At 48.5% G+C, this 21,441-nt stretch overlaps 1 protein-coding gene across 3 annotated transcripts; it reads left to right on the top strand.

Annotated features, from left to right (window-relative positions):
• The first annotated feature begins 163 nt into the window (after positions 1 to 163).
• PIGZ (phosphatidylinositol glycan anchor biosynthesis class Z) lies at positions 164 to 11,349 on the top strand. Of its 3 annotated transcripts, XM_081912505.1 has the most exons (5): positions 215 to 271; positions 5,513 to 5,661; positions 6,134 to 6,215; positions 7,803 to 8,001; positions 8,457 to 11,349. In XM_081912505.1, the coding sequence occupies exons 4-5, from the start codon at positions 7,881 to 7,883 to the stop codon at positions 10,061 to 10,063; spliced, it is 1,728 nt and encodes a 575-aa protein (XP_081768631.1). In that variant the 5' UTR covers positions 215 to 271; positions 5,513 to 5,661; positions 6,134 to 6,215; positions 7,803 to 7,880; the 3' UTR covers positions 10,064 to 11,349. The 3 variants fall into 3 exon arrangements, with proteins under 3 accessions (XP_081768630.1, XP_081768632.1, XP_081768631.1); XM_081912504.1 differs by lacking the exon at positions 5,513 to 5,661 and having other exon boundaries at positions 164 to 271; XM_081912506.1 differs by lacking the exons at positions 5,513 to 5,661; positions 6,134 to 6,215 and having other exon boundaries at positions 170 to 271.
• The last annotated feature ends 10,092 nt before the right edge of the window (positions 11,350 to 21,441 follow it).

The raw sequence follows: 21,441 nt of genomic DNA, 5'->3' as shown, positions 1-21,441 counted from the left end.
CAAATCTGAAGCCAGCTCTGCCAGTTCAGGCAGACTCCTAACTTGGCAGCGGCATGGGCAATACATTGACAGAGACGCAAAGGAGATTGGCATTACAATAGCCTCTTCCAGGAAAAATGGCTTCCTGGTCAGGGAGTCTAGGTGGAAGATGGTGGAAGGTGGAAGATCTTGTCAGTTCAAGGCAAGTCAGCAACCTCCTCCATGTCCTCAACAGCAGCTGTTCAACCATGCACAGGACTGGCATTTAACAGCAGTACTTCAATGCTCACGGGTACGTTCATGTGGCAACGAGGTCTTTAAAATGGAGAGAAGCTAAAGGGGGGGGGGACTGTATTACAGGTCTGCAAACTTTCTTGGCCTGCCCACCAAATCATCATGGCCAGGGCTGGCAATTGGAGTACCCTCTTCCCTTCCCTGATTATCCCTTCTGATATTAAATATGCCTAATGGCTATATTGTATCTGCTATAATGGAGCAATATAACACAGACAGGACTACAGAGCAGCAAGCACTGGGTTAGAGCGAAAGAAAGTGACGGCACTGTGCTGCCTCATCCTTCCGCTTGCAGGGATCCTCACCTCAACTGTCAGTCCTCTGGCCCCAACACTGTCTCCACCAGGGGATAGTCCACTGCTCAGCTCTCATCTGGTCAGCTTCTTTCCTCTTTCCAGGGGGTTCACAGTCGGTGCCCAGGTTCTCAGGTAAAATGCCCAGAGGTTGGAAGAAATGTCTAGAGTTGGAAGGAATGCCAAGGATCATTTAATCCCCCCCCCCAAATGCAGGAATCTCAATTAAAGCAGCCAGGACAGAGGGGCGCTCAATCTCTGCTTTCAAACCTCCAAGGAAGGAGAGTCCACCACCTTCGAAGGAGTTTCTTCCACTGTCAAACAGCTCTTACTGTCAGAAAGTTCTTCCTGATATTGAGTTGGAATCTCCTTTCTTGTAACTTGAACCAGGAGAAAACAAACTTGTTCCATCTTCCATGTGACACCCTTTAGATATTTGAAGGTGGCTATCATTTCTCTTAGTCTCCTTTTCTCCAGGCTAAACATATCCAGTTCCCTTAACCATTTCTCATACGGCTTGGTTTCCAGACCCTTGACCATCTTGGTTGCCCTCATCTGCACATGCTCCAGCTTGTCAATATCCTCCTTAAATTGTGGCACCCAGAACCAGACACAAGACTTCAGGTGTGGTCTGAGCAAGGCAGAACAGAGCTGTATTTCCCTCAATCTGAATACTACTGTTGATGCAGCCTAGAATAGCAGCTGCATCACATTATTGACTCACGCTAAACTTGTGGTCTGCTAAGATCCCTAGATCCTTTTCACATGTACTACTGGCAACCCAGGTGTCCCCCATTTTATATTTGTGCAGCTGGTTATTTCTGCCTAAGTGTAGAACTTTACATGTGTCCCAGTGACCAAAGTAACATGGATGTGTGGGTCCCCTTAGGCAGCCTCCAGAAGAGTAGAACTTCCAGTGGGATATATCATAATGTGACCCCAACCCCCTCCAACGCTTGGCTGCCCTGCTTGAAGGTTGAACCTGGAGTCCATTGATGCCTCCCCACATCTGAACAGGCAGTGGTGATAGATCAGTCCAAGTCCAATAGTTTAAAAGTTATATTCAGCTGTAGGTGTAACAGGATTAATAGAGTAACATACACAAAAGAATAAAGCATTTGGAGTGTCTCCTGTGTCTAAACCCAGGTGCTTTATTAATGTATTTATTTATTTAGAGAATTTGAAGAACAGATTATAAATGTTCTCAGAGCAGCTTACATAAAATCACAGAAGATGCTCCCCACTCAGGCTTACAATTGAAGAAAAACAACACACAAAAGGACAAGGAGGAAAGAGGAAAATCAGGACTGGGGCACCAATTTCTACTGGCCAGTGGCACAGCTCAGAGGCAGTAAGTGCCTAAAGGCACTGGACCACCAGCCAAGTGGATGCAAGGAGCCTTGGGTTTCCCACGTCTCCCATGAAGACTGTTTGCTGGAATGGCTGCCCCCAAGTGACAATGGAGGGAGAAGAGGTCTGATGAGATGGTCCTGTCACAGCAGACGGATGGAGTGATCTCTTGCACCTCTTCTATGCTCCCTTGGTTATCCCACGCTGTTCCACCACACACTCCTGTACTTCCACAACTCCTTCCTCCAGCTTCTCTTCCTTTCTGCTCCACCTTTGCCTTCCCCCCTGTCTTCTTCCAACATGGGGTGTGTTTTTGTGATTGGGTCCTGGCTCTGCTTCCCAGTGGTGACTCACCCAGTTCCTTGCCTTGCTGTTCCAGACCAGATAAGGAAATCTAATCTTTTGATGCAGTACCACATCTTGCACCCAGAGATTCTTCATTGAGAACTGTCCTTATGAAAATCCCTGCATCCATCAGCTTCCTGTGTAAAACCCTCCCCCAGACATCTCTGTGGGTCTTGCTTCATTCCCTCCTGCTCTGCCCCAGAAGAACTCTATCCAGGAGTTTGTGTTAGGCTGTGGATACACCAGAGGGATAAGATGCACATGGGTCACACAGATCCCATGTTTTCCATGTGGGCTTTTGTTCACATTTGTTGACATGAGCACTTTCACTTGAACTCCTCAATGTTTCCCAGCACACTAGTAGGTTGCGCTTGCCTGGAGGCCACTGTCCCCTCACTCAGGACTTCCCTGAGTGCCAGAAATCTGAGGTCCATTGTGGGCACACATGGAGGTATTTGTTTGCCTTTGTACATGGCCAATTTCTTTTAAAAAATAGATGTGAGTTTTCTGACAGAACAGTGTGTTGAACATATTTTCTGTAAAAAGTGTGGGTTCCAGCCCACCCTCCCTGAGCTTTGCTGAGAGGGCATTTGACTACCTGTGCCGGCAGCCATTTTAAAAACTTTATTTTGGAAATACAAAGTTTTCCAATATGCACAAAACAGTAGACTGGTTTTTTTTAAGTGTGTGTCATGACTGCTGCCACCAGCAACTCACCTGAAGCATCTCACCAACAGAAAGAGGGTGGGGGGACAAATGGCACCTAGCAAACCATCACATCACAGGGGTAAAAATACATGCCCACACAATGCACTTCAGTATCCTCACCATTTGGTAACATTTGGTTTTATGTTAGATTTCCCCCACCTTACTGCAGCATCTGTGGATCAGGGAAATCTCAATTAAATGACAGTTGGATGCAGGTACCACCAAGGCAGAAGACATGTATGTGTGGGATGCATCATACCCACTTAAAGATGCTGGATGTATAAAGCCTTCATCATAGACCAATAAACTCTTAAAATAGAAGAGTTGGAAAAGACCCACATATGTAATTCAACTCCCTGCAATGCTGGAATCACAGCTGAAGAATCCCTGATAGATGGCCACCCAACCTCTGTTGAAAAATCCTCAAGGGAGTCCATTCCACTGTTCTCACTGTTAGAAAGTTCTTCACATGTTTAGTGGGATACTTCCATTGGTTTGAGTCTTATGATAAGGAGCAGCAGGAAACAAGCTTGGTACTAAAGGGTACTAAAGGAGCTTGCAGATGCAATCTCTGTCTAAAATCTTGGAGAATTCTGGGAGAATGGGTGAGGTCCCTGCAGGCTGGAGGAGGCCAAATGTTGTCCCCATCTTCAAAAAGAGGAAAAAAGAAGAGCCAGGTAACTGCCGCCCGGCGAGCTTGACATCAATACCAGAAAAGCTCATAGAGCAGATAATTCAACAGTCAGTCTGTGAGCACTTAGGAAAGGACGCTGTGATTACTAAGACCCAGCATGGGTTTTTTCTTTTAAAAAGTGGTGCCAGATAAATCTCATTTTTAAAAAAATTGAGTTACAAGCTTGGTGGATCAGGAGAATGCTGTGGATAAAGTGTATCTTGATTTCAGGAAGGTTTTTGACAAAGGCCACCATGGTATTCTTGAGGAGAAGCTGGTAAAGTGGGGGCTGGATGACGTAACTTTTAGGTAGATTGTAGCTAGTTGACTGACAACACCAAGAGTGTTCATTAATGACTTTAACAGATTTGAGAGCTGGGTCCAGGCTAACAAAGTGAATTTCAATAGGGACAAATGTATGGTTCCGCATTTAGGCAGGAAGAACCAGCTGCACAAATATAAAATGGGGGACACCGGGCTTACCAGTAATGCATGTGAATAGGATCTAGGGATATTAGTAGACCACAAGCTTAACAGGGAACCAGGCAGAGAGCTTTCTCGGTAGTGGCGCCCACCCTGTGGAATGCCCTCCCACCAGATGTCAAGAAATAAACCACTATCTGACTTTTAGAAGACATCTGAAGGCAGCCCTGTTTAGGGAAGTTTTTCACGTTTGATGTTTTGTCGCTTTAATAATAATAATAATAATAATAATAATAATAATATTCTCTTGGGAGCCGCCAGACGGGCGGAGTAGAAATAAATGATGATGATGATGATGAGTCAACAGTGTGATGCAGCAGCAAGAAAAGGTACTACTATTCTAGGCTGCATCAACAGAAGTAAAAAAAGGTAAAGGTAAAACATCTTGGGATGATTAAGTCTATTCAAAGACGACTATGGGGCTGCAGCACTCATCTTGCTTGAGGCCGAGAGAGCCAGTATTTGTCCACAGACAGCTTTCCAAGTCATGTGGCGAGCATAACTAAACTGCTTCTGGCACAACAGGACACTGTGATGGAAGCCAGAGCGCATGGAAATGCCGTTTACCTTCCCACTGCAGCAGTACCTATTCATCTATTTGCACTGGTGTGCTTTCGAACTGCTAGGTTGGCAGGAGCTAGGACAGAGCAACGGGAGCTCACCCTGTTGCACGGATTTGAACCACCAATCTTCTGACTGGCAAGCCCAAGAGGCTCAGTGGTTTAGACCACAGCACCACCCATATTCCTATATCAACAGAAGTATGGTACCCAGAGTGAGGAAGTAAGTGGTCTGCCTTGTTCAGACCAAACCTGGAATCTCATGTCTGGTTCTGGGCTCCACAGTTTAAGGAAGATATTGACAAGCTGGAATGTGTGCAGATGAGGACAACCAAGATGGTCAAGGGTCTGGAAACCAAGCCATATGAGAAATGGTTGAATATGTTAACAGGGTATGTTTGGCCTGGAAAAGATGGGAATGAGAGGAGATATGATAATATCTAATGGGCTGTCACATGGAAGATGGAGCAAGCTTGATTTCTCCTACTCCAGAGGGGAGTAGTGGTACCAGTGACTTCAAGTTACAGGAAAGGAGATTCCAACTAAACAAGGGGAAGAAATTTCTGATAGTGAGAGCTGATCAAGAGTGAAATGGGAGGTGATGGACTTTCCTTTCTTGGAAGTTTTTAACCATCTGTCATGGATGCTTTAGTTGAATTTCCTGGGATGATCCTTGAATGATCCTTGGGAACCCTTCCAACTCTACGATTCAAAGATTTTAATTTTGATTGCCCTTAGTTTTCCCTACAATTTATCAGTAAGAGATTTATCAGCTATATAATTCTACTATGTATGCGACTATGAAGCTCCTCAGCTTGGCTCCACAGGTGAATGCATGAAATATATATGGGATATGTCAGGCACGTCCAACTTCCAAGAGACTGCAATCTACTCACAGTAAAAAAAAACACCTGGCAGTGATCTACCCATTGTCATTGGAGGTTGGATCACCAATTGATGAAACAAAATACTAATAGTAAGCAATTCTTCACATTTCTTAACAACAGAAGAAAAGCAGGTCTTATAATTGGGACTTGATTTTGTTCCTAAGCCTCACTATAATGCTTTTCGCACCAGGGTAGATTTACATAAATTTGTGTGTAATATTAAGTTACGTGACATGTTTGGTATCAGAGATCAACAGCAACAGCAATTTAGACCTACATCAACTTTTATCCTGCCCAGTTTTAATCCTTCCATCACTTTGTTTCATCAATTGGTAATCTGCGATTTGGATAAACTTGAAAAGAGGAGCCCTAGGACCCAGGACAATTTAACCAAGTCCCAACATGCCGGCCTTAATGACTTATCAAATGATACTAACATTATCATAAAACCAGCTGATAAAGGAGGGGGAATTGTCATCATGAGCTGACTTTGAAACAGTATAGTGTCATAAAAATATTGTTGATATATTATTAGCCAACGTGTTCCTTCTTCTTGTTCAGAGTGGTGCAAAGTAAGGTCATGATCACCTACAACTTTATCATATATGAAGCGACTGGCATGGCTTGCATTACTGAGACTTAGGTGAGTGAGCTGGGAGGGCTTGACCATACCCAGCTGTGACCATATGGGTACTTGGTACAGCACAAGGCTCGATGGGGGAGGGTTGAGGGGTGGGTGTGTAGCTAATGTGCATAAAGCACCATCTCCTTTACCAAAAAGCCACTCTTGATTTTAGACAGATTCAGAGAATCTCCGCCTGGCATTGGTCCAAAGAGACAGACTGGGAATGCTGATGGTCTGCTGACCACCTTGTTGCCCAGCAGCTTCTCTGATGGAGCAGCCAAGGTGATATCTGGGGTACTGATGGATGACTCTAGGATGATAGTTCTGGGTGACTTCAATATTCTTATGTTGGCTCCCACTAGGCCAGCTCATGCGACTCTCTCAAGTGGCCATTGGTCTACATCAAGGAGCTGTAGTCTTTGCCCAAAGTGATATGTGGAATGGACAAAGGATGGGCTGGGGTGAAATGCACTCCCTTTTCATAGTTGGATCATTGCCCAATAAAGCTTGGAATGGCAGTGGCAACTCCCTGCTGAAAGTTATTGGGCCTGTTTAGATGGCCTGCCCTCAGAGGCTAATGGAACTGACATGTTTTGGAAAGCTGTGATCCTGTCAAAGCCCCGGTCTCACTATGCAATGTGATGACACAATTACCCCCAAGTATCCTGTCCAGCTTAGTAAAACTCAAGTGGCCCCTTGGTATCCTGGAGAGCTCTGGACTATGAAGCAAGCTGGACAAAGATTAGTGTGCAAATGATTCAAGTTGTGCTCTGAAGCCAACTGAACAAAGCACATAATCAGGTGTGCCATGGGGTAGTGTGGGCTGTGAAGAAGGCTCAGTTTGCAGCTTGCATGGCATCCTCTAGGAGCCAACCAGCAGAGTTATTTCAGATGCTAAGGCCTCTTTTAAAGAAGCTGCTGCTTTTTTGGAGTTTTGGAGTAGCCCAGAGGCAACAAGAACCCTGAAGAAGACCAGGATGTTGTGGTGACCAAACAAGCTCCCAATGGGCTGCTTGGTTCCGCGAGGAGCCACGTCATCCCGGTGGTGGAGCCGTGGGCGCTGGCCTCTAACACAGTCCAGCAGCAGGCTGCCCTGTCTCAGGAGTGGTCAGTTTCCAAAATTTTAACCAAAGGAACAAAAGGATTAATTGTGAATTATTTAGCCTATTGGAACTATTTGTTGTATTGACTGGGAAATGAAAAGGGAGTCTACTCCGGAAATGGTTGCTGCCTTGCATGGGAATAAGCTGTTGGAAAACATAAAGGTACAAATAAAAAGTCTGCCATCAGAAATAAAGGAAGGGGGTTGTCAAATTGAGAAGCTTAAGTGACTGATCTTTAAGATGCGCCCCCCCCCCCGGTGATTTACTGTCTGTAACCACTTCTTCTACATTTTAAAGGATATACGGTTATAACTTGCTTTTTTCTTCTTTGCTCTTGAGAGGGGAGGGAAGAGGAAAGACTGTAAATTATTGTTGGACCTTTGCTTTTTATCTTAAGGGGTGAGGCTTGAAAAAGGTATCAATGTTTGTCTAACTAGGCATTATTTCTGTCACCAACAGTGCTCAATCGGGTTTTGTGCTTTAAGTATTTTGTCCTTTTCAGGGCTGGCTTTTGACAACTAGGACTGCTGCTGTTTCCAGTGGACAACCTTCCAATCCAGGCAGGTCTGGTGAAACTGTGATGGCTTCACCCAAAACCTTTTGGAGAATTCTTTGCATGCTTAGAGTTGGCTGGTGTCTTCTTCCTCAGACTGGCTACCTGCACCCAGATGAGTTTTTCCAGTCTCCAGAGGTCATGGCAGGTAAAGTTGACATCTTATGTATGTGGTATGAAAAGGTTTTGTGTTTTTACAAAACCTAGTCTTTGTGATAGCTCCAGTGTGGACAGTGCTTTGTACCTGGTTTCAAAAAGGTCTTTGGGAGCAGGGGGGTCGGTGACGAGTTCAATTCTAGGGCCCCACCATATGGCAGGTGAGCTGCTTTCCATTTCCTCCATTGTTCCAAACAGGCCACATATAGGCAGCCTGGTTTATAAAGAGCAACAAGAGCAATTATGAGGCTGCTGAATTATTGATCTTCTGCAGTTGGTTCTGCTTTTAATTAGATTCTTTCTTTGTTTTTATTTTAGTGAGTCAAAGACTTCAATTATTTTTAACTTTTCTAATCTTACGTTGCAAGTCTCTGGGGTGAGGGACAGGTTTCTAGCTGACAGGGCTCCAGCTGCTAACTGTGTTAACCTTTCCCCACTCCTCCTCAGGCAACATATTGGACTTAAAGGTTTATCACCCCTGGGAATTCCTCCCCAAGTCTCCTTGCAGGACTGTAGTGTTTCCCTTGATCACATCTGGAGCTGCTTTCTGGGCCATCAAAGCCCTTCAGCACCTGGGCCTCTCAACCAGCTGCATCACCAGCTACACCCTCCTCGTCTCACCCCGCCTCCTCCTCACCATCTTTTCATTCATCCTTGACTACAGTGTTTACCAGCTGGCTCCTCTGTGGGGAGCGGATCCGTGGAACTCCCTGGCTCTGCTTGCTGGCTCCTACGTCACACTTGTGTTTTACACGAGGACTTTTGCTAACACTGTGGAAGGACTTCTCTTTGCCTTGCTGCTTCTACTAGTGTCTTCAAAAGCAGCCAGCAAAACCTCGGCCTCAGCCTATCGGTGGCAGAATCCTCTACATCACAGACTTATTGGGATGATCATAGTTGCTGGATTTTTTAACAGGCCAACGTTTCTGGCATTTGCTTTGGTGCCGCTGTTGCATTGGGTGTGTGCAGGTGCTACATGCCAGCAAAGCGTTAGAAGAACAATACACCATGTTCTTTGTCTTGCCCCAAGTGCCGCCTTCACTGCTGTTTTCTTCATAGCTGCTGACACCTGGTATTTCACTTCTCCCCTGTCAGGACTTAGCCTGCATAGCTTTTATGAGGCCAGCCCACTGAGCATCCTTGCCAGGCTGCGCCAGAGTGTCGTTGTGACCCCCTTGAACTTCCTCACCTATAACCTCAATCCTGATAACCTTGCACAACACGGGACTCACCCACATCTTACACATTTTGCAGTTAACGGGGTCCTGCTTTTTGGGATCCTTCATGTAGAAGCTGTTAGCAATGGCATCAAGCTCCTGAAAGTGCACATCAGCCAATTTATGTGGTTGAAGGCCTTGAAGAGGAGCTCACATTCAGCCATCACATGCCCAGAAGGCAGGCTGGCACTGCTGGCTTTCTATTTTATCCCTCTGGCTCTTCTTTCTTTATTCAGCCATCAAGAACCTCGCTTCCTCATCCCTCTCATCTTGCCTCTGGTCCTTTTGGTCACGCAGCATAGACAGGCCCAGCAGTGGAAATCCATCAACCTTGTCTTCAATCTCTGTGGGGCCCTTTTCTTTGGCTGCTTCCACCAGGGAGGCATAGTCCCTTGCCTCTTCCACTTGGAGCAGCTCACCCATTCCCCAGAGTCCCTGAGCCATCGCACACACTACACACTACTCTTTGCTCGGACCTACATGCCTCCCAGGTTTCTGCTTAATGTTAACAAGAGCAACACGCTGGTGGAGCTTGTCGACATGGCTGGGGCCGAGAAAGGCTTCCTTTGCCAGATCCTGGGATCCATAGTGAATGGTCCTGCCTGTGTCAATAGAGAACTGGGCAAGGAAATGACTTGCCAGGTGCTGGTTATCATCCCAGGCACCGTCAGAACCATAATAGAGCAATGTCCGTTACTGGTCGAGAAGGAGACAGTAATATTTCCACATCTGACGATGGAAGACCCACCGCAAATGTCCTTTCTCCTTAGTGAAAAGTGGAGAAGCCAGTTAGGACTGCATATCCTGTTTCTGGAGAGAAATAAAAAGAGCATCTAGCATCAAGGTGAGCTAAGCAAAGAAGCTAAAGAACATTTGGCGCACAAACATGCAGTCCACAACAACCCTAGTTATTCTCAGCCCTATATAGACCAGGTGCATTTTGTAGCTCCCATTTGCTGGTAGAGATCTCCCAATATACCTCACCCACCAAACACTGTGTCACAGTCCTGTGTCCCCCCAAGCAACCCATTTCCTTTCTTCAACTTCCAAGTGCCCCAAATGCCATCCATCCCAGTTCCTGCTTCTCAGTTTCCAGCATCTTTTGTTCTGTTCCAGCCAAAAATATAGCCATCTTGTCTCATAGCTGTGTGTCCTAGGGCCTCCATCTGCCTCTGCCTTCTAGGGACCCCAATACGCCACTGACCACAGGCACTTTGGCTATATGTGTGGCTTTTCTCTGAAATGCTACCAGGTCCAAGTACAGGGCCAGCTAGAAAGACACATCTGTGGAGCTTCAATGCGTGGACGAGACATGGGTGTGGAGAGGAAAAGTCTGGATTAACTCTAGGCACCAGGGAACGTTTTGGGACAAGCAGGATGAGCTTCACTTGAACCAGTGTGGAACCAGACTGTTGGCACTTAAAAGGTGGCAGAGCAATTTTTTGCAGGGAAAGCCAAAAGAAACTAAGGAGGATCTGGTTCGGAACATATCTCCCCCTCTCCTGTAATAAGGATGAAGGCGAGAAAAGATCCATGATGATTTAAATAGGGGAGGGGTAGAATGAGGCATTTAGAGTGCAGGGACACTGATAGCAATTCAGAGAGGCCAAAGCTCCTTGGGCTAAAATGCTCGCGCCCAAGACATTTGGAGACAGACGTGGAAATATGTGTTTATATGCTAAGGTGAGAAACCTCCAAGCCAAGGTGGGCCAGCTGACATGTTTACAGACACCCTGGTGGAAACAGCCTGGTGTAATGGCGAGAACCAGCTAGACCTGGTGGACTGCTCTAGAATTGGCATGGAGACAAAAACTGCTACCAAGATGAGCAGCAGCATCCACCAACACACACTCTGTTTCTGGGCATGATTCAAGAAACTGATTTTGTTTGGGGCTTTAAAAGTCTGAGGTGTATCAGAGGATCTTGAAGGGCTGCCTACCCCTCTAGGAAGCTGCCAGTTCATTGATATCGCCTTCAGAAACTCTCTTGCCACTTGAACCCGATACCTCTACCAGAGCCAATTGAGTGGGTGGCACCCGGGGACAAGTCCTTTCCTGGAGAGAAACCAGACTGTGGGACACTCTCGTCAGGAATATTTGCCTGGCACCTGTTCTTCTGACCTGAGTTTCTTTTTAAGAAATTGTTTTATAGTGTTGTTTATAAAAATGTGTTCTAAAATTGATTCTAAGCTGCCTTGAGAAAACTTTGTGCAAAGACCGGATAATAATTATAAATAAATAAAAAAAATTAAGCTCAGTTTAAGAAAACTTTGACCAGGGCACTTGTGGCAACTGCCTTTGAAAGGTGCTCTTTGTGTTTGGAAGCCAGAAAGAGGCCCTTGCAAAAAGTTTGCTTTATGGACCACAGTTGCCACTGCCAAACTCCTCCTTTGTTAGTAAGGGACCAAGGGGCACATGATTGCATCAGTATTGATGGCATGGAACATTATCTGCTAGAAAATGAAAATGCCCCAAATCAAAATATGCCTAAGACTGTACTGAGGTGGGGAGCTGCTATTAAACACCCTCAAATCCTGAAATGCCTTGGGTCAGTCTCTGCCACAGCAACCCTCGTGGCTTCCTTCTGGAGCAACACCGCCACTCCCCCTGCAACAATGTGCAAACACTTCTGGCATCCTTTCTACCCATAACCCAGATGGCAATGCCACAAGAGCAGCAAATCCAGCCTCCAAGGAATGCATTGCCCGCTGCTGTGCTGGCAGTGACAGCTGCAGAGTGCTTTAGATCTGCGCCCCGCCCCCCGCCCCCCGGCAGCCTCTTGGGGAACAGAAAGCGCTTCTGGTCTCCTTCCACCCTTATCCCTGACATAAAACTCTGCCACCGCCTTCTTCCCAGGTGTGGGGGAATTTTATGGTTTGCCTCAGGTGACAAAATGTATTGGGCCAGCCCTGGCAGTGGCTTTCCCTTGGTTTCTGGGCACAATTTTAAATGCTGGGTCTGACGATCGCAAAGCTTTGAGCACCCTGGTGTAAGCCTCCCCTGGTCCTAAGCCCTACATAAGTAAGCGGTCCTCTGAGGTTAGATTAGATACAAGTGGTTGTTCCCCTATTGTGGAATCTGTACTGGGAATTTTGATAGCTGTGTATATCTGTGTATTGCAAGCGGTTGGACTAGATAATCCTTGTGGGTCCTTTCCAAGCCTACGATTCTGTGATTCTGCTGTTATGATACTGTTGCCCGTTGTTGTGATTTAGGATACTTTTGGTTTAATAATAATTTTAAATGCTGTTTTTTTAAAAAAATGTAATTGCTGTTTTTTTGTTTTGTAAACACCCTGAAGGTGTTTTAGGACACGTGGTGGAATACAATAAATGAACAAGTACTTAGTCTTTTTTTTATATATAATAATTTTTATTGGTTTGCAACAAAAACAAAAACACATATTAATTTCACATCGAATTTTTCACAAATTCTTCTTTTTCTGGACTTCCTTCAGCTTTTCCGTAAATCATCCATAGTCATTATTTAAATTACGCATTTGTCACGGCCACCCAGGACGGGTCCCAGCTCACAAGAGACCTCACTCCGTTGCAGTTTATTTACAGGAAAAGTTTATTGAAGATTTCTGCTTCTCGTACAGTTCAGCATCGTGGCCGTACGTCTGTCACGTTAGACCGCTGAAGTCCCCTCTGACTCCTCCCCTCTTCCACACCAACTTAATAGCCTGGCTCTAGACCACCTCTTCCTCTCCTTTCTTTTCCGCAGGGTCTTCCTGCCCCCCTGGGTTCCCTCTCTCCGTGACTCGCCTGAGGCTGAATCCTCTGCCGCCTCTTCCCCCCTCCTTCTGGCTTTAGGGCCGGGCTCCTCCCCTGAGCTCTCTCCACTTCCGCGCGCCTCTACGTTTGAACTTGGCGCGCGTACGTTGCTGCTGACCTTTCTTTCGACCGCTACACCACCCCTTGTTCTGCTCTCCACCCTTTCCGGCTGAACACCTTGCTCCAACCCCCTTTCTCTGTTCTCTCCTAATCCTGCTCCCTCCGAGAGGCTGACGACTCCACCCCCTTTTCTCCGTTCCGGCTGAGACGCCTCTTGCTGCGTCTGTCTTCCACTGGGCTCCTCTCCGCTTCTCCCTTCTCCTCCCTTTTGCTTGATTAAGGTAACCCCCTTTTGAGAATCCTCTGACTCGCTGCTCAGACTCGTGGATTCCCTCAGAATTCCGTCATCTTCTTCCTCATCCTTCTGCCCCTCCTCCCACTCGCTCTCCGTCTCCTCTGTCATCTCCTCCTCTCTCCCAGAAACCCTGACATCCATCCCCCCCTCGAAGCCCCCCCTTCCCCCCTCCCGCTCGCCGGGTGCAGGTTGAGGAAAACGTGGTACTTCCGGGGTCGGTTCAGGATACAAGTTGTCCACCTCAACGTTCTCCTCTGTCATCTCCGTATATGTGTGTTCGAACTCGGGTTCCCCACCCACAGACCTCACAGTCTCTTCCTCCATCGCTGCTTCTCCTGGCGCTGCCTGCCAAGGACCTACCATCCATCTCTGACTCCATGCCTCCCTTGGCTGATCCACCCACCAACAAGGGCCTGTCTCCTCCCCCCCCAGTCTCGGATCCCTGGTCGGGCTTGTTTCGGGCGTATGGCCCTCGGGTGAGGAGAAACCCTCGAACGTGCTGTCTGACAAAGTGGGCGTGAAAAGCCAATCATCAAAATACTCCTCGGGCATGGGCTTGTGCGGAAAAAGTGCATGGAACTCCTCCTTCAACAGGGGTTCGTCCAACGCGTAACCCGGCACCCAGCTATTGGCAGAGGCCGGAGTGCCTTCCCTGGCTAGAAAATATTCAACTCCCTCCTCCCCCCATCTCGAGTCCAGTATCTCTGTGACCTCGTTAAGAGGTTCTGGTCTTGGCGATTCCCCCCCCTCAGGCGCCCTCCTACGTGGCTCTGGGAGTGCTCCTGACTCTTGAAACCTGTGCGGGGTTTTGTAGGGAGTGAGCACCGACCTATGAAAGACCGGGTGCACCCTGGAACCCTCCGGAAGGGCTAGACGAAAAGCCACCGGATTGATCTTAGCCTCAACTTGATATGGCCCTAGCTGCCTGTGTCCTAACTTCTTCTTGGCCAATGACCTGGCCGGCATCGCGTGGGCTGCTAACCACACCCAGTCCCCAATCTGGATGTCCTCTCCCGCCCTCCTGTGCTTATCGGCCTGCACCTTATACGCCTGTTTTGCCAGCTCCAAATGTCTCCGCAGCTCCTCGTGCACCTCTTGCAACTCCGCTGCAAACTGGTCGGCATCTTGAGGCCCCCCCCCTCCTGGTGCCGCAAATCTCGGGAAGGTTCTGGGATGACGGCCATTGTTCGCGAAGAAAGGCGTCACCCCGGTGGATGCGTGTTTCGTGTTGTTGTAGGCGAATTCAGCCATCGGCAGATAGTCCACCCACGCCGCAGGTCGCTGGTTGGCGTAGCACCGCAGGTACTGCTGCATGATCGCGTTGACCCTCTCCGCTTGACCGTTGGTTTGTGGATGTCTCGCCGATGTCAGGTTGATTTTGACGTGCAATATGCCCAGAAGCTTTCGCCAGAAAGTGGAAACAAACTGGCGCCCCCTGTCGGACAAGACGGACTGCGGAAGTCCATGCACTCTGAAGACGTGATCGATGAAGAGCTTTGCGGTCTGTTCTGCCGTCGCCACCTTGGCACAAGGGATGAAATGCGCCATCTTGGTGAACAAGTCCACCACCACTAACACCGCCGTCTTACCTCTGGAGCTGGGCAGGTCCGTAACAAAGTCCAACGCTACCCTCTCCCACGGTTGCTGCGGTGTCTCCAGCGGTTCTAGCAATCCCGCCTGCTTCTGGTGCACTGGTTTGGACCTCTGGCAGATATCACACCTGGCGACGTAGTCCGCCACCTCTCCTCTCATCTGGGGCCACCAAAAGTCTCTAGCCACCAATTCCATCGTCTTCTCTTTGCCGAAATGGCCTGCACTAGGGGCGTCATGCAATTGTTGCAGAACCTTGGCTCGAAGATCGTCGGTGGGCACGTAAAGGGCACCCTTACGAGTCAAAAGTCCATCTTGCAATTGGAACTCATCGTTGTCTCGCGACCCTCCGCGTAGCTCCTCCATCTTGGACTGTGCAAACTGATCCCTTTGCAACGCGCGTCGCACCGCGTCCAGGTCGACTGCGATGGTAGCGCACGTCCACGCCTGCGGTGCGAAAATGTGCTTTGCTGCGATTGGAGCTGCTTCCTCCAAGTATTGCGGCTTTCGGGACAGCGCGTCTGCAATAACATTGGAGTCTCCTGGGATGTATTCTATTTTGAAGTCGAAATCCGCAAAGAACTCCGCCCAGCGCATGTGTCGCTGGGTCTGTAACTTAGCCGTCCGCCAATACTCTAAGTTCTTGTGATCCGTGCGGACTTGCACCGTGTGCTTGGCTCCTATTAAGAAGTGTCGCCACGCTTTGAAAGCTGCATGAATGGCCAACAACTCCCTGTCCCATATGGTATAATTGCGCTCCGTCTTGCTGAGCTTCCGGGAGTAGAACGCACCCGGTCTCCAGTTGCCTTGCGAATCCTCTTGCAAAAGAACGGCCCCAACCGCTCTGTCTGACGCATCGGTCTCTACCCGCATGGGTCTGCCGGGATTCACGTGGAGCAGCTGCTCTTCGGAGGCGAAAAGACCTTTAAGCGTCCGGAAGGACCGCTCCGCTTGTTCGGTCCAGACGAACTTCTTCTTCTTGGAACTGAGGGTGTCAGTGATAGCCGCCGTCGCGTTCGCAAAACCTTTAATAAACTTGCGGTAAAAATTGGCAAAGCCGATGAACCTCTGGACCTCTTTCCGATTTCGAGGGCTTTTCCAGTCCAACAGCGCTTGAACCTTAGCCCTGTCCATGGCCAGTCCCTCGTCGGACAACTTGTAGCCAAGGAAATCAACCTCTCTGACATCAAACTGGCATTTTTCCAACTTGGCGTACAGCCTGTGGTCCTTCAGCCTCTGCAGGACCTCCCTCACGTCCTTATCGTGATCCTCCGACGATTCCGAGAAAATCAGGATATCGTCGAGAAAGCAGACACACTTCTTGTAGAGGAGACCTGCTAGCACGTGGTGCATAAATGCTTGAAAAACGTGGCTGCCATTTTGGAGACCGAAAGGCATGACTCTGTATTCGTATGTGCCCAGAGGGGTGAACATGGCGGTCTTCCACTCATCTCCTTTCCGGATGCGGATGAGATTGTAAGCTCCACGTAGGTCCAGCTTGGTGAAAATCTTGCCCCTCCTGACGGTCGCTAAAAGGTCGTCAATCTTGGGCATGGGGAAAGCTTTGGGCTTAGTCAAGCTGTTTATGAACCTGTAATCCACTATAAGCCTTTTTTGGGGCGTGTTTTTCTTCTTCACAAAGAACACAGGGCTGCCACCCGCTGCTTTAGATTCCTGGATGAAACCTCGCTTGAGGTTATGGTCTATGAACTCCCGAAGCTCTTGCATCTCGTCTTCCGACATGGAGTACAGCTTGGCAGCAGGCAGTTGCGCCCCTGGCACTAAATCAATCGCGCAGTCGTAAGGTCTGTGAGGCGGCAACTTGTCAGCTTCCTTCTCACAGAAAACCTCCAAGAAGTCCTGGTACTTGTGAGGCACCGTTTGCACCATACCCAGATGCAACTGCTGCTCGGCTTCTCCTCCCTGATCGGTCTGAAAGCAATGCTGAGCACAATACGATGAACAGAAGGTGATCTGCCGCTGGTACCACGCAACCGCGGGACTGTGCCTCTCCAGCCAACTCATGCCTAACACGATGGGTGTGTCCGATAAGTGGGTGACATTGAAACTAATAAGTTCTCGATGGTTGCCAATCTGCATCATCATGGGAGGGGTTTGCTGCACCACTTGCCCCCCCAGCAACTTCCTGCCGTCTACCGTGACCACGTTTAGAGGCGTCGTTGCAGGCAGGAGCGCCATGTTGTGCTGCTTAACGAACTGCAGTCCCACGAAGTCGGCGTTGCTTCCCGAATCGATCGTTATTGGAACCTCGAGGAGTCTCCCATCAGGCAACTGGAGTGTTGCTGTGAGCAGAACTGCCGGTCTGGGAGGCAAAGGGTCCACGCTCTGCAGTGATGCTGGGGGCTTGTCTACAGATCCGCCTGGCTGAGCCCCAGTAGCTCTGCTTCCAGCCAGGCACTGTCGTTTCCCTGAAGCTGCTCCCCTGGTTGCACCTCTGCTGTTACAGTTGCCAGTGCTGCAGTGTGCTTCTGGAGCCTCTGGGGGCACTCTTTCGCCATATGGTGCGCACTGTCACAGATGTAACACTTCCTGGTTCCTCTAGGAGGCTTCGCTTTGGCTGCACCAGGGACAAGGCTCTGGGATGGCTTCTGAGCCCTAGCACCACCAATCTCCATTGGCTCCTCGCTGTCCTTCCCCATTGGCGAGGGGTGCGCACGGCTGAAATCCCTGTGCACAAAAGGGAGAGTCCTCGCTTGCGCACGCGCTTGGGACCCGTCCTCCTCGTGCCACGGACGTCCCTCATGTCGAATTCCAATAGCTAAAGCCCGGTGCACCACGTCTTCTAGGGTCTGGGGTCTGTCCCCCCTAGCGATCTCATCCTTGATGGGGGGGCTCAATCCCTCCCAAAAAAGATCCCTGACCGGCTTACTGTCCTTTGGCCAATCTAAGGCGGTGAGCAATGCAAAAAATTTAGAGTGGTATTGGCGCACAGTCGCTTTCCCCTGCCTCAGCCCGTGCATTTGACGGCGCGCAATGTCCACATCCACAGAGGATTGAAAACAAGAATCCATCGCTTTGATGAACGCAGTTGAATTGCGACGGGCCGGTCCATCTTCGCGCCACAGATTGCGTAGCCAAGCCCTGGCCTCCCCATGCAGGTGCGAAACAATGAACCCCACTTTCTCCTCCTCATCTTTAAAATCGTGACGGAGTAAATGCAGTGCATATACGACGTCCGCTCTGAAATTGGGATAGTCTTGCAAGTTGCCATTAAAATGCGGAACCAGGGCACCCCCCCTCCGTCCAAGCGCAATGCCCTCCGCTCTGGAACCTGGGGCCCCCGCCCTGTCCGCGTGTTCCCACCTTGCCTGCAAATCCTGGCACGCCTTCTCCAAGTCGTCATTCTTCTTCTGCGAAGCAATGACTGCCGATGTGAGAGCGGTAACCTGATCCCGCAGTGCAACCAGCTGCTCCTCAGCGCTCATGGCTGCTCCCGTTCGTGAGCTTCGCAAAAAAAAAATTTTGCTTTCTGAGAGGGGACTTACTGTCACGGCCACCCAGGACGGGTCCCAGCTCACAAGAGACCTCACTCCGTTGCAGTTTATTTACAGGAAAAGTTTATTGAAGATTTCTGCTTCTCGTACAGTTCAGCATCGTGGCCGTACGTCTGTCACGTTAGACCGCTGAAGTCCCCTCTGACTCCTCCCCTCTTCCACACCAACTTAATAGCCTGGCTCTAGACCACCTCTTCCTCTCCTTTCTTTTCCGCAGGGTCTTCCTGCCCCCCTGGGTTCCCTCTCTCCGTGACTCGCCTGAGGCTGAATCCTCTGCCGCCTCTTCCCCCCTCCTTCTGGCTTTAGGGCCGGGCTCCTCCCCTGAGCTCTCTCCACTTCCGCGCGCCTCTACGTTTGAACTTGGCGCGCGTACGTTGCTGCTGACCTTTCTTTCGACCGCTACACCACCCCTTGTTCTGCTCTCCACCCTTTCCGGCTGAACACCTTGCTCCAACCCCCTTTCTCTGTTCTCTCCTAATCCTGCTCCCTCCGAGAGGCTGACGACTCCACCCCCTTTTCTCCGTTCCGGCTGAGACGCCTCTTGCTGCGTCTGTCTTCCACTGGGCTCCTCTCCGCTTCTCCCTTCTCCTCCCTTTTGCTTGATTAAGGTAACCCCCTTTTGAGAATCCTCTGACTCGCTGCTCAGACTCGTGGATTCCCTCAGAATTCCGTCATCTTCTTCCTCATCCTTCTGCCCCTCCTCCCACTCGCTCTCCGTCTCCTCTGTCATCTCCTCCTCTCTCCCGGAAACCCTGACAGCATTCCTTGGATTTATATTGACATTATTTATATCTTTCTTTCTATTCCCTTTAGACAATACTTCTTAATTTTTCACAGTGTTTTTTTAAAACCCTCTAGCGTTATCTGTCCCTCACTTATATTTTCCAGATATTCCACAAATTTCCCCCAGTCCTCGATGAACTTTTGGTCTCTTAAATATCTAATCTTCCCTGTCAATTTGTCCAACTCCGCATAGTCTAGCAGCTTCATTCTCCAGTCTTCCACTGTTGGTATTTCCTGTTGTTTCCATTTTGGGGCCAGTAACACTCTTGCGGCTGTCATGAACAAGTACTTAGTCTATTCTTCCTAAAAACAAGCTCTACATACATTTACCATAGCCTTTGACACCTGCATTTTCGGAGCCCACCCTATTCCTGTGATTGTAACTGTCCTCAGTTTTGAGGTTTAGAGTGCTGTAGCCCACTGGTGAAGGATGGGTAATAAAATTAATAATAATAAATAATATCCTCACAAAGCATGCCCCTGGCTCTACTGCCTTTACCAGCTGTGTAGCAGGCAGAAATTCAACAGGTCAGCCTTTTGCAGAATAGAAATACAATTATGGGGAAAGCTTCAACTATTCACGTTCTGTCTGTTTTATTACTTGTATCACCACCAATTTATTTTTGGGTCCTCCACACCACCTGCAAGAAATCACATAATTTTGCATGACACAAAGCATTTGCAATTATTATGCAAACCAGTGTCCTCTATTGCAAGTGGGTTAGAGGGCCCAATCCGTCTAGTGTACTGGCGTGCCCCAGCAGTAGCCCATGTGGAGCTGTCCTGCTGACCATTATTGCTGCAGCTTACCTGGATGGGCTGGCATGGGGAAGGGCAGCAGTGAGGCTGGACCTCTGAAAGTGTTTTACATTTCCTTTTGCTTTTAACTTGTTTTTAATTTGTTGCTATTTTATTGTTGGGTTTTGTGTGTTTATGTTGTAAAGCGCTGTGATACATTTTTGATACACACACACACACACACACACATGTATATATATAATAAAATCAATGCCCTGAAGCCTGCCCCCAATTTGCTCCATTGGGGGCCCCCACAGGTTCATGCTAGTCCTATCCAGGTAGTAGGAGTGACACTGGTGTTTGGAGGGCAGCACTGCCCCCTCCAGGCTGCTTGCTGCTATATGCAAGGCTTCAGGAGGGAAGAAGTGGGGGAAAGAACATATCCTTCCCTTCCTCAGAGCAATAGAGAGCCAGTCTGGTGTAGTGGTTAAGAGCAGTGGACTTGTAATCTGGGGAACCGGGTTTGCTTCCCCGCTCCTCCACCTGCAGCTGCTGGGTGACCTTGGGCCAGTCTCTCAGCCCCACCCACCCCACAGAGTGTTTGTTGTGGGGGAGGAAGCGAAAGGAGAATGTGAGCCGCTTTGAGACTCCTTCCGGTAGTGATAAAGCGGGATATCAAATCCAAACTCTTCAATAAAGTATATTGGATTGGACTGGTTTTTAAAACTGAACTGTAATGATAAATATAAATAACATTAATAACAACAACAATAAGAATAGGTGGAGGAATCACAGTTTATTGGTAGAGCACATGGTTTGTATGTTGTAAACAAAGAAACTTCCAGGATAAAATCTCCACTTTAGAGAACTGGTGTCAGTCAGAATAGGCAATGGTCTTGCCCAACCTGGTACAAAGTAGCTTTCTACTATGTTCAAAGTGCTCCAGGTTGGAATTGGCAGTCAGCCCTCAACTGAAGCCTTTTAGGCTACATATATAGCCAAGCTTGTGAAGATTTCAAGAAGGTAAGGGTTTTTGTTGTTTTAAGAAAACTGTTTTTTCTTTTCCTTGTTCCAGGCTGGCTGGAGCAGCCCATAACAAAAGCATCCCTGGTGGCAATTGCAGCATTTTGTTTCAAGGCCCCCTATCCCACAGTTCTACTGCAAAACATGGTGACTTTGGCCTGATCATTAAAAGTCTGGATGGATGCACATACTGGGAGCTCCACTAGCTCTTATTCCATTTCCAGGCACAAGTCAAAGTCCTCCTGGTCTGTCTGCTCCTTTGATTATGCAGGGGAGGTTTTCCTCGCAGGGCTAAATAGGCAAAGGCAGTTCCAAACAGTACAACTTCCAAATCACAAGAAGAAAACAACCCATCTAGAAACAGGTTAGGCCTCTCCTGGATAGGTCCAAAGCCTCAGAGCTGTTTCTGGATTTGGATGCCAAAGTGCCACCACAC

Source organism: Podarcis melisellensis, assembly GCF_964234715.1.
Source record: "Podarcis melisellensis genome assembly, chromosome: 5".
NCBI lineage: Eukaryota > Metazoa > Chordata > Lepidosauria > Squamata > Lacertidae > Podarcis > Podarcis melisellensis.
Note: the sequence above shows the minus strand (reverse complement) of the source record. Positions and strands in the feature narration are given on the sequence as shown.

What these genes read in the sequence shown, in the direction of transcription:
- PIGZ (XM_081912504.1), top strand. Translation starts at nt 7,881, where the DNA reads ATGGCTTCACCCAAAACCTTTTGGAGAATTCTTTGCATGCTTAGAGTT. An exon ending in GTCTCCAGAGGTCATGGCAG is followed by an intron (nt 8,002 to 8,456) that starts GTAAAGTTGACA and finishes ACTCCTCCTCAG; the next exon opens with GCAACATATTGGACTTAAAG.